The sequence below is a fragment of the Poecilia formosa genome, unplaced genomic scaffold (assembly GCF_000485575.1).
Source record: "Poecilia formosa unplaced genomic scaffold, Poecilia_formosa-5.1.2 Scaffold253, whole genome shotgun sequence".
NCBI lineage: Eukaryota > Metazoa > Chordata > Actinopteri > Cyprinodontiformes > Poeciliidae > Poecilia > Poecilia formosa.
In genome coordinates, this window is record NW_006800192.1 from 508,471 (window position 1) to 520,947 (window position 12,477).

General features: G+C 40.0%; 1 protein-coding gene and 1 long non-coding RNA gene across 2 annotated transcripts in view; both read right to left on the reverse strand.

Annotated features, from left to right (window-relative positions):
- The window catches only part of LOC107838424 (uncharacterized), a 15,457-nt gene extending 3,535 nt beyond the window's left edge, over window positions 1-11,922 (reverse strand). Inside the window, exon 1 of the long non-coding RNA XR_001664482.1 lies at window positions 10,691-11,922. This is a non-coding gene — a long non-coding RNA (uncharacterized LOC107838424). The remainder of the gene's footprint in view (window positions 1-10,690) is intronic.
- LOC103150394 (serine/threonine-protein phosphatase 6 regulatory ankyrin repeat subunit A) overlaps window positions 1-12,477 on the reverse strand; it is a 43,958-nt gene that overhangs the window by 31,269 nt on the left and 212 nt on the right. The window contains exon 2 of the mRNA XM_007569994.2: window positions 12,329-12,419. Within this exon, the coding sequence (XP_007570056.1) occupies window positions 12,329-12,419 (91 nt within the window). The remainder of the gene's footprint in view (window positions 1-12,328; window positions 12,420-12,477) is intronic.

The following is a 12,477-nucleotide window of genomic DNA, read 5'->3' on the forward strand; positions in this document are numbered from 1 at the left end:
GGTGTGTGTGTGTGTGTGTGTGTGTGTGTGTGTAATTTAGTAAACCATTCCCTCTATTTCACTACGTTGTGGTGTTCTGTTCCATAAAATCATAATACATAACCCTGAAGTTTATGGTGGCAAAATTTAAAATTGATCTATCTTTAAGAACATTAATGCATTTGACATGCATTACACTAGCCTGGTAAAAACCTCCTTATTCTACGTTATGCACGCAAAGAGGGTCTGAACTGATAGCTATCGAGAAACAAATGGTTCCCGCCTGCAGGGTCTCTGTAGAAGTTTTACATTTTACCTAATTGCTAATGTTTAGCATTGATATGTTTGACGCTATGAAGCTTACCGGAAAACAACCATGCCCCACAATGAAGAGAGAAGTGTCGAGCTGAACGGGATGTTAATTAAATATTTGGAAGCGTGGCCTCTCGTTCACTTTCTCTGCTGCCATTGTCAAACTGTAACCATGCCAGAATATAATTATAAACATCTCTTAAAATTGACATAATTATTCAGAACTCCTAATCTGTTCACTTTCAGCTGGAGAAGTTAAATCCAATGGGAGAAATCCCAGATGGGACACTGAAAAGAGATGAGAATTGAGCAGAATTGTGTAGGAAGGCAATGACCAGGCTAGCGTTGCACAAAATTGTTATCATAAGGCAGAGAGCTCCAAACCTCCTACATTGTGCAGTTTTCGCAGTTTTGTGAAACTCACAAATCCTTTGTCTTTTTTATAACAATACTTCTTCCCTCACATTTTAAAGAATAGCATTTATGCATCACATTTCCCAAAGTCCTGGTTTCTATTAGGCTTCTCTGTGTGCGCTGTATCTTTTTGAGGTTAAACAGAAACACAGAGAGAGTAGTTCTGGGCTTCATTTTGGCATGCAGTCTTAAAAATGAAACAGTCTTGTTCACACCTTTATTTATTTTGCTGCTCTTGGCTTGAGCTCCTGCTAAACGCCATGAGTGTTGCTGTACGGCAGACACTGTGCAGACAAACTGCATGTAGCCAAGGTGCAGCAAATCTAATGTAGATGTGTTTTTTCTCTCTTTGTGGTTTCAATCTTATTTGCATTTACCAAATATATTCAGTGCAGCTGCACTGCAGGACATTCAGCTCTCATGAACAGCAAGAAAGAGCTTGATCTTGGATTGGTGGTGAATTGTGTGGGTAGGTAGGTGTATGTGTGAGGAATATTTTAGATAGTGAAAGGGAGAATTGTGGCTTAAGGGGAAGCATCTGGCTGCTTTTGCAGCTGAGACACAGAAACCTTAGTGGGTTTTTATCCTGGTGTTCTCACTGTTGTTCATCCAACCTCAGTGTAGACCTCTGGTCTCTCTAGGGAGACCCCACTTGCATTTGTTTTCACTCCCTGTCCAAACTGAGTTGGGAGGATGAATCATTCAAGTCTTTGTGAAGACTCTTGTGTGAATAAAAAAAAGGGGGATTTTTAAGGCTCCAGCCTCTAGTAGATTATAGGAGTTTTCTCAGTGTGGTGCTTTTTCCTTTTAGGTTCATACATTTTTATTCTTTGTATCAACAGTTATTATTTGGGCTTGCTGTTCCTTCTACTATATTTTTGGCTTGATCTCATCTTTGTGTGTGCTTGAGCAGTAAGCCTACGCACAAGTACATCTGCTTTGTTTAGATCCGGTTCTGTAAAATCTGCAAGGTGAAATCAGTCAAAGCGATAGATGTAATGTTGATATGCCAACTGGCTTTTAACTGGGAAAGGGTTTTTCTTTTCTTTTCTTTTCTTTTTTTTACTTTGATGGCAAAACCAGATAAACCTCAGTCTTCACAAACCCATTAGTTGTCACGCCTCACCCAGACAACCCTGCTGCAGATCTTGCTAAACTCTTTGTTGTTGCCTTTCATCTGAGGTTGCTCGCCTCTCCTCTCGACTCATCTTTTAACTTATGGGACAGCAGGGGGTCATGGCTGCAGCCCCGTCCCGCGCAGCATGAAATGCGCAGAACAAACGGATCCAGAGATTACACAGAGATTGGACACAATAACTATATATCAAAGGGTGGAGTCCACATTAACCAGATAGGTGTGTAAGGGTTTCCCCAGTCAAAACAGAAAGGAATTTCCATCTGAGGCAAAAGTCTTGGAATTTACTTCAGAAGTTTTTCATCAGAAACAAAAAGATAAAAGGAGTTCTTGTAAAAGATTATTGAGTGAAGTATTTAATCTTTTTACAAGGGAAAAAAAATGACAAGTACTTTGAAAAGGAAGCTGTATCCACATCCTTTAGAAGTACTTTAAAGCACACAATGATGTGAATGAATGTGTTCAGAAGGAGGCCAAAGAAGCAATACAGCATCTCGCTATCTCGCCCTCTCTCTCTATCTCTCTCCCTCTCTCACCCCTTTTAAGCTTAAAATGCTGATGTAATAGTGGGAATCCCAAAACCTTGTTCAACATCTTTGAGTTTTACACTCATATTCTTGGAGGTCAGACAGTAGTAACAGTTTTAGTTTTTGTGCTGGTGCTTTCCACACCTTTTTATAAAAAGAGAGAAGAAAGCTCGGTAAGCCCTGTGCAACTGACACTGCAATTAGCCGGGTCTAAACTCGATTTTATGTGAGAGATCAACAAACTGGTGCATAATTGTTAAGTGGAATGAAAATTATACATGGTTTTCATTGTGTTTTTACAAATAGATATATAAAGAAACCTAACGTGCATTTATTTGTATTTAATTCCCATGACTCTAATACTCCTAATTAAAGCTCAACGCAATCAGTTTTCATCAAAAATAACTTAATTAGCGAATACTGACCAACTGTGCACATATCAATCTAAGTATAAATCCATTTTTTTCTGTGAAGGCCTCAAATGTTTGTTAGTGCTCACTAATGAAGAAACAGCATCATGAAAACCAAAGTACACAACAGATAGATGAGGGATTTTTTTGGAGGTTGAGGATAAATTTAAAGCAGGGTTAGGTTATAAAACACTATCATAAGATTTGAATGTCTCACAGAGCATCCAACCCATTATCACCAAGACATTGGGTTTGTCTAAACTCTCAGGCTGGGCAAAGATAGCATTGGTTAGAGAAGTGGCCAAGAACCCCATGGTAACTCTAGAGGACCCGCAGAGACCAGCAGCTAAAATTAGATAATCTCTCAACAGGCTGTTAGCAATGTACTTCATGAATCTGCCGTTTATGTAACAATGCAAGAAGAAAGCCACGGTTGAAAGAAAGCCAACGACTACAGGCATTTGCAGTTTTCCACAAGCCATGTAGTGGAGACAGCAAACATGCTGATGAAGGCTGAGAGTCTGGTCTGACTAAATTCAAACTTTACTTTCTGTCCTACATTAAGAGCACTTCAAGCCTGATCTTGAACATGAACTTGCTTCATAGAAGCCCAAAAGGGAACTTTGGCTCCAGGATGGTTTTCTGATCTCTAAACTGAACATATTAAATATTCAGTCTTGTTTGTTAAGTAACATGGCACAGTATTTAAGTTTAGTCATGATGTTTTTCGTTTTGGTTTAATTGGACACATGGTATCAAATTTACACTTGTTTTTATTTGCGCAAACTTTTTAAGAACAAGCTGTTAGTATAGTGGGAAACTGAACACACCATCCCCAGTAGGAAACCTGGTGGTGGTAGCATCATGTTGTGAGGATGTTTTTCTTTAGCAGAGATACAGAAAAGGATCAAAGTTGATGGAAAAAGCCCATCAAAGCCCTGGAAGAAAATCTGGTATAGACTACAAGACGTTTTGAAGGGTTCCTCCTCTAGATAAACATCAAAACTGGCCATTCAGTCAGAGTTACAATAAAAGGATCTAAATCAAAGCATAATTGTCTTTGGATGGCCTAATCAAAGTCCAGGGTTAAAAGCAATCAAAAAATTGATGCACACAAATGCTCTCTGTCCTATCTGACCATGATTCAATTTTCTTTCACTTCAGAATATTTGTCTACTTTGTGTTAGTTTATTACCTAAAATAAAATACCAGCATTTATGTTTGAGGTTCACAAAGTATGAAAGGCATTGTAAATGTTTGCGTGTGTAATATTGTGACATCAATGTGTGCTTGCTAAGTGTTGTGCTTTGACTCTACTCCTCTATGTCATGAGCACCTTTGCAGCATCTTCTCTCGTTTGGATCTTTACACAAAGCTTGCTATTTGCCACGCTATTTGTCTTTCCATGTCTTGCAGCGTGCCTAGTTCTAATCAACCTGCAGGGTGCACTGTTACTTTAAGGTAGCAGTTGGACACCACTTGGACAATGTGCCCCAAATCCCTGTTTTATTTACAGGAACATTTTCCTGGCACATTTGAGCCGATGAAACTCAAAGAGCGACAGAACTGATAGTTCGAGCAAGATTTATTATTATAACCCTGTTAATGATACAACCCTCCGTATAGATGTGCCAGCATGCTATTCAGGATGTAGCAGTGAAATGTGGGAACAAGCAGGACACTTAAGACAGAGGGAGAGTAGGACAGAAATAATTCAGTTATTGAAGCAACTGTAGCGCTACACTTATTTTCCTTCTAAAAGGGTGAGATGACCCCTGAACTATTTATAGGCAGGAAATGGGGGCTTATGTGGATTAGTTAAAAATAGAACACGTCTTAGCGGTGCATTTCTCAGACTGTGCCTAAGCACTTAAATATGCTTGTTATAGTGAATTTGTCTCTATCTGCTGGGAAAACATGTCGGGGGTGTGATGCCATAAAAAGATCCAGAAAATCAAGGTCACCCCAGCGAAGGGTTTAAAAATACCCTCCAGCTTGTATGCATATGGAGCCGTTCAGACATTAACATTGCAACAGAGGTGGCCAGAGCACTGTGGGACATTTCCCGGCATGCATGAGGCTGCCTTAATAATCAGAGGAAGAGCTATTTTTCAGAAGTATTGTTGCTTCAGAGACCTTTGAGGCACCACAGGAGGCGATCAGTGTTGCTGTTCTGCGGTCGTGGCGTAGGTGGAAGTGGCTCGGACAATAAGCGTCAGTCCGCCCTTCCCATAGCAAACTCGATTTCCTGTCACTCTGCTATTTGCCGAGGTCCGTTTAAATCCATGAATGAAGTTTTGTTTGCATCTTTAAATGTCAATGATGAAGTCAAGAGTAGCTGTAATTTTAGCTGTTTATTTAACAGCATTACTTTTCTTGATAGGAAGTAGTGTAACTGCTTAAAATGAACGTTCAAAAAAAATTTTTTTGCCAAAGAAATAAGAAACCCAGTCCCTCTATCTTGATAACAAAAATATTTATTCAGTTCTGATTAGTCAGACGGTAGCTTTGAGGCAAGACGATGCTTTGATTATCAACTCATAATCAAGCTAACCAGCAGAATGAATCAGGAAAATGCCTCTGAACAGAAAACCTTTGTTTATTATTCAATCCATGTGGTATTTTTTAAGGTCAGCTAAGTTTGTCTGAATTACACTAAAAGTCACGTGTGTCTGCTTGGCCTTGTGTTTGTATGACGCAGTTGCTTCTTTTCGTTTCTTGAGGCTTTTCAGGGATGTCAGTGTATGAGTTTTTGCTCTTTACTGTGCAACAAATTATGCTGCTATTTCCAATTTCCTCTTTGGCTCCAATTATTAAACAAAACATTTTGCTTCCTCCAACACTTTTGCAATGCGGAAAACGTGAATGGATGAAATTTGCTAGTATCCGGATGTGTGCTAAATGAGTTTTGTCTTCATAAGATAAAGATGGGTTCACACCAAGCAGTTATTAGCCACCAAGACAAAAGCTTTAGTTGTAAAAGTAGAGGGAGAAAATGTATGTTCTTGAGCTCAAATCTGATTCTCAGTATGACAGACTCATGATTAACAACAACATATGAAAAACATCAAGTAAATTGGAAAATTTATCCTTTTTTGCTCAGTGAGTGCTTTGACAGCTGTCTCACTTATTCTCCCCTCCTTCTTTTCAGCATCCAACTCTAGGAACAAGAGCATTAACACTCCTGACCTCCATTTATTGTTGGACTGATGTCTGTCAGCCTTTTTCATTTGATTTTGCTCCAATAAAAATAGAACATTTTGACATTTTCATTCACAAAGACATTTTTGTTGAGATTTTATAACATTGAGCTGACAAAGTATGACATGGTCAAGTCTTAAAATTATACAGTACGTAGATGGCTTAAGATTTGTTTTCACCCTATACATTCACTTTGACAATAACAAAGCTGTGAACAGTGAACAATGGACAACTGTTTCACTCGGTGCGACTTCTGGTTTGTTTCTCTTTGTTAGACTCAAAGTTGTATAAAGTATAAGCCATTTACCTTTTAGATATTATTTTACGAACGTGTCATAGGAGGGACGACCGATTTACTCACCTTCTCATGGGTTGGGGCATATTATCATATGCAAAGGTTTGGCACAAGGCCACTGGGCCATGGAAAGAGATATCAAATGGACTCTTCTCTTCACGATATGACAAGATGTGACCAAGACATTTACTGGTCAATCCACACAGGTATGTAGTTTCTGCACCACCAGTGCCCTTGAGACATTCAAAGGTTTACTACCCATTGAGTTTAAAAAAAAAAGAAAAAAAGAAAGGGGATGAAATGACCCAAAATGAAGAACACCAAAGTCAAAGTGCACAAAGGGCAGTTGTATAGGTTTAAAGCCATACACCCTTACACCTCCTCAGTATGTAGTTCTAAAGAGTCCAGTCCTGCTACTGACCTAATTGTTTGACTCGGGTGTGTTGAAGCAGAAACGGATCTAAAAGTCTGGCCCCTCAACAACTAGAGTTGAAGACCCCTGGACTAAGTCCATTGAGTCTTACTGTGTGACACTGCGACTGACAGATAAATGTTCATGATTTTCAATAATAATAATAAAAGCATCATAAAGATGCTATCTTTACGATCTATGTTACTGCAATGACTGTACAACTGACTGATAAACACTCAAGCACTCTAGTTTACCTTGGTGTAGAATATACTGATATTTGAATGTGTACTTTACAGAAATGTTGCACTAATGTAATGCTGTGGCAAAGTATATTCGAATAAAGAAACAATGCTCACATATTGTGGTCTTTACTATTTGACGAAAAGCACTTTCAGCTCATCTTAGTGAGAGCACCACACAATATGTCACTGGTCACAGTCTTGTCCAAAATAACCATAATTATAATTTCTCCCCATTGTCAAGCATCCCTAGTTTCAGGGCAGAAATACTATAAAGTAAAAGCTCATTAACATACTACATGATGACAGAATGGTATTTTGAAAGGCCTGACTAATGCAACAACTTCAGCAAAGTAAGAGAAAAGCTTGGGTGATTTCCTTAGCAATTCGACACAAAGAAGGACAACATGTACGAATTGGGACATAAGCAGAGTTGTTTATATGCAACCCCCATCATTGTGCAACAGGTCCATGGTCAATTTGATACAAACAGTCAATCAATGATTTCCAGCAGAGATGAGCACATTGATCAGTAGAAATACTGAGAGCTGGCCTCTGTTTCCAGTCTGCCTTTGTGCCACACATCTATTTTTAGGAAGCCCGTGGCAGCAGATGAAGGCATTTGATCGAGGACCTCAAAGTTAGAAAGCAAACTGACTCAAGGTCAGTTCACAATATGTGGATGCTTTGAAAATGTGTTTTTTTTTTTTTTTTCCGCCTTTGTCACACTGTTATTGTTTAACTGTTTATATATTCTGGCTTGCGTTGATTTATTTCTGCTCTTTTATGGCACCCTCACCGGAAACACAGAATGCCGTCCACGTCTAACTCTGTTACAAACCGTTTTGCGAAACCTTGCTGAAAATGTCTCTCGATTAAATTCTGAACGTGGCTGCATTTTACAGCGTTTTAATGCTTTTCGTGCCATTTGATCCAACCTGTTAAGTGCAACCCATACCACCCTGAACGTCCAGCAGGAAATTCCACAGGACGCCAGACAGAATAACCCAATAAAAGTAAGAGCACCTAAATCATTAGTGGGGGAAACGCGCTCGCATAACTCACCCAGATGTACAGGCTAATTAGATTTTACCGTCAAATCATTGGTTATGGTGCCTTTGTGCTTTTATGAGCCCTTACCACAAGGTAAAAGGAGAAAAGGGCCGTTTGAAGTGACAAAGCTTCTCTCTGAGCTTTTAACAGGTACACTGGGCTCTGTTTGGTGTGCAGACTATGACTTCACACCACAAATTGATCTAAGATCCTCGCTGCAGCTTACAGTGACTCATCATTGGCTGATGTAATTGGTGTAAAGAGGTGATTTCCCCTCTGCACCTGGTTGCCCTCAGAACTGCGAGGTGGCCTCTAGAGAAACTGAACTCGGGGGACGGGGTGGGGCTGCTGGAGTGTAAGGCGATACGTGGGAAGTTGCAATTATTAAGGATTTTTTTTTTCTCCCCACTGGGTTGGATGGAGAAATTGGCACCTACACAGAATCATATCTGCCACTTGTCTCCCAAGGTGGCATGATGAAATCTGCATAACGACAGCCCTGGAGATGAACAGCTTTTAAGTTCATTAAGCACAAGACAACAAAACATTCCTGATTCACCCCCTCCCACGCACGGGTCACGCTCTTTTAAAGGGAACAAAATGCTCTCAGGGTCAGATCGAGCATGATAGAAGGCGTGGCGTTTGTTCCCTTCTCCTATCTGTTGCAACACTTATACTCTGCTCCCCTCCTTCATCTGCAGTCTGCCTCCCCGCTGGGTTTCATCATGCACAATGTGTCACAAGGCTGCAGTGCTATGGTGATTAAGCCAGAGAACTTTGGGACTTGATTTGGATCTGGTGCTGTAATTGTTGTGATATGTGTGGGCTCGTTTGGCAGGAGAAAAAAAACAAAAAAAACACGGTAAGCCAGGTTATGAGTACAGTTTGTGGAAGTGGCACAAGGGGATGTGTCTGTTTTTTTTTTTTACGTTTATATATTTATGAGCTGATTAAAGGCAATAGTAACAAAATGAAGTTTAAATGCAGTGGTATGAAAGAAAGTATTATCCGTCTTTACAGGGTTTTTTTTTATTTTTATTTAACGTGAATTATTGCAAGAGAGGTTGAGGTCACAAAATAACTTAGAACAACATCCTATGCTCTGTGGACCTCTCATCTCTCCCACCCCTCAAAAACATTTTTGAAAATATTATGTGGATAAAAGAGACAAAGATTTCTGGTGGTGTTCGGCCTGTTATGTTTGCTGAAAAACAAACACAGCATTTCAGAGGAATATCTTACCAACAGTCAAACATGGTAGTGGCAGTGTCATGGTTTGGGGCTTCTTTGTTGCGTCAGAACTTGCTATGGGTGACAGAATCATACATTTTGTGAACTAGCAGAACACTCTGCATGGTGGATGTCCTCCCATCAGATTGCATCTTTAAGCTCAAGCACATATAGCATAAAGCACACCAGCAAGCAAGTCCAACAGTGACTTCAATTCTGTGGTATGATCTTGTACATGCAGATTCATGGTTAAAACAGCTTTACTGTGGTTGATCTAAAAACAATTCTGCAAAGAGGAATGGGTTACAAATGTTTAAGGGCAACTGATTCTCTAAATAGAAACACAACCAGTTTAGCTCTAAGGGGTATTCAGTTTTTTTTTGTTATACAGGCCCAGGTTGGTTTTCTTTTCATAAAAGGAAATCACCATTGGAAAACTGCTTCCAGTGTCCGCTCTGTTTATCTTTGTTTCATAAACACATTAGCCTGACAACATGAAACATTTAACTGTGACAAATTACATAAAACAAAAATAAATCTATAGGGGGAAATACTTCTTTCCAGCATTGTACACTGATAGGTTTTTACGTTGGAAGGCTTTAATTGCAGTGGATTTTTGACTAATTCCCTCCTTTTGCTTCGTATCAAATATTGCTCCTTTTTAATGCACCGCTCTAGTTTGAAGATCAATGTTCATATATGCACGACACTCACACAAAGAGAGTTTCTGTTTGATATGAGGGAGGTGATAGACAGTGAAGTCCTGGCCCCTGGAGCGCAGAGCAGAGTGGCTCTCCAGCAGGGATGCTGACGTTCAATGCTTTAATAGGACTAAAGGCAGACAAAGGCCGCCAGTGACGCAGTAGGAGCTATAATGGGCTTGCCACATTGCAGGTTTACTGGACCCTGCTTATTGGGCAGAGCTATTTCCAATCCTGCAATCCCTCGTCAGCCTCAGGAAGCTAGTTATAAATAAAAAAAAGTGTAGGTTAATCGCAGCTAAGAGAAGTGTGTTGTTTTTGAGGAACATGTAGTAAGGGCAAGGCTAAGGCTTTTCAAAAATCTACTTAAAGTTGACACTGATAATGAAGTCTTTGTAATTAATTAAAGTTATTTTTGTCCGTGCTCGGGCACATAACATATAAGTTGCTGGTCTAAAAAAAAAAAAATACAATTTTGTGGCAAGTCTTGCAGTTGAGGGGTTAGCAGACAAACCACTTGTAGCTTGCTTACTGCAGTTTTAAAACATTGTTCATAAAAAGAGAGACTCGCAGCCCCCTTTGAGTTACCGTGCAATGACTGTCTGTGGTTTTACTGACAAGAAAAATGTACAAACTGCCAAATTTCTTTTCCTTGTACGCAAGAGAAAGTTGTAGTTGCATATTTTATGCCAGATAACCTGCAGTTTACAGGTTTTATTATTCTCTGCTACTAGTATATAGTCTCAAAAACATGTGTTGCTCTCTGCTGATTCGCTGCTCACCTTTAATGCTTTTTGATGAACTGAGCTGAGATCCAGACAGATACCATAACTTGAGATGCTATGAGTAAATAAGAAAATGCTCAGCTCTTCGTAGTTTCATCCGAGGTGGTGCTACCACCTCTGCGGAGATGGAGAAAAGTCAGACCACTCTAGCATTTCCTCTGGGCTCTCATGAAGAACTGTAAACCATGACAATGATGAGATGAAGTTCTTTGCCGTTTTTAAATTCAAATTCTGTAAAAACTTTGTGTGCTGCAATACCTGGCAACATCGAAAGAAATCCCCACCTCTGTGCAAAAAAATTCCTGTCATAGTAATAGTTGCTCATATTGCCCTGACCGTCTTGTATCTCCTCTTGGGCAGTTCGGCCTCGGTACATGGGAAGGCCAGCCCAGGGTCAGAGCCGGCCTCCTCTGACAGCTAATGTGACAGATGGAGCTCTGGGTCTTTAGCAATCTTTACCATGGACTTGAGGGCTTGTTATCACTCTCGCCATCCCAGCCAGAATGAGAGCCCAAAGTAAATCATGGAGATCAGGAGTTTGTCAGATCTGTTTAACTGTGATGTGGGTCTAGAATGTTCACCCCCTCAAAAATGTCCGTGGTTCTGCACAATAGTCAGCTCTGATATTAAATTATTTAGGGGTTTTTTTCCCCCATGATTTTATTTAGTAAACAAGCTATGGCGCTTTTCTGAATTTTGCGGTAATCAGCATCCATATAGACTGCACATGGTAGTGCTTGTTTGCATAACAGCAGCAATCACACCACATATATGCTTTAGCTTCAGGGTTATTCTGTGCCTGCATTCTGAGCCCACAAGCTGAGTATTTCCTTCTTGGCTTAATGGCTGTGCAGCGATAAAAGGATTGAGGGGGTTAAATGTTTGTCCAGCTGAAACAACACAGTAAAAAACTCCTTCTCTGTGTCTCTCGTATTCCAGTCGTCAGAGCTCCAGACCTAAAAATAGCTGTGCTGGCTCCACGCCCCTGGCAGGGGGACAGGTCAAATTATGAAGGAAGATGAAAAATTTAAAGGCGCAGGCTGCTTGGCCACAAACCCAACCCTGCATCAGTGGTCAGATTGAACATTTGACTTGGCCTTTTAGTGAAGCGAGTCAGATTGTATTAAATGTCGATCTTTGTTTTGAGATATCAATTGGAAAAAAACAGGGGGAGGGAAACCCTGCAAATGTGTGTGAAAAGCATCAGAACACAAGTTTTGCTAATGTAAAAGTAGAATATATATATATATATATATATATATATATATATATATATATATATATATATGTTTTACTCTAACATTAATTAGTGTCAAGGATATTTTTGTGGAATAGGATTTCACATCTTAAAGAGGTGCTCTTGACACAGGGGTTTATGTAATTACCATCATGCTGTAATGCCATCTTACACTTGGCTTCTTTGGTGAGCTGAAAGCATGCTTCCTGAGTCGCCGTCTTGCCCTGGATACACACTGAACCTCGTGCATAAACCCCGAGCTAGCACAGCGAGTTTGCATGCTGCATCTCAAAGGGACATTTTGTTAATTTGTTGTCTTAGCAGATTGTTCAAATTGCCGTGAATTTGTGTTCATCACTCCCCCCCCTGGAGAATCAGTTTCTTTGTGAATCACTTACCTGTGCTCTGACATGCACATGTAAAATGAAGGTGCCTTTTTTTTTTCTTTTGGAGACGTCAGGGTGAAGGAGGCTGAGCCTATTCCTGCACCTGAGAGAACAAAAACAGAGACATAAATAGAGTGAGAGACACTGGTTCAACAAATCAG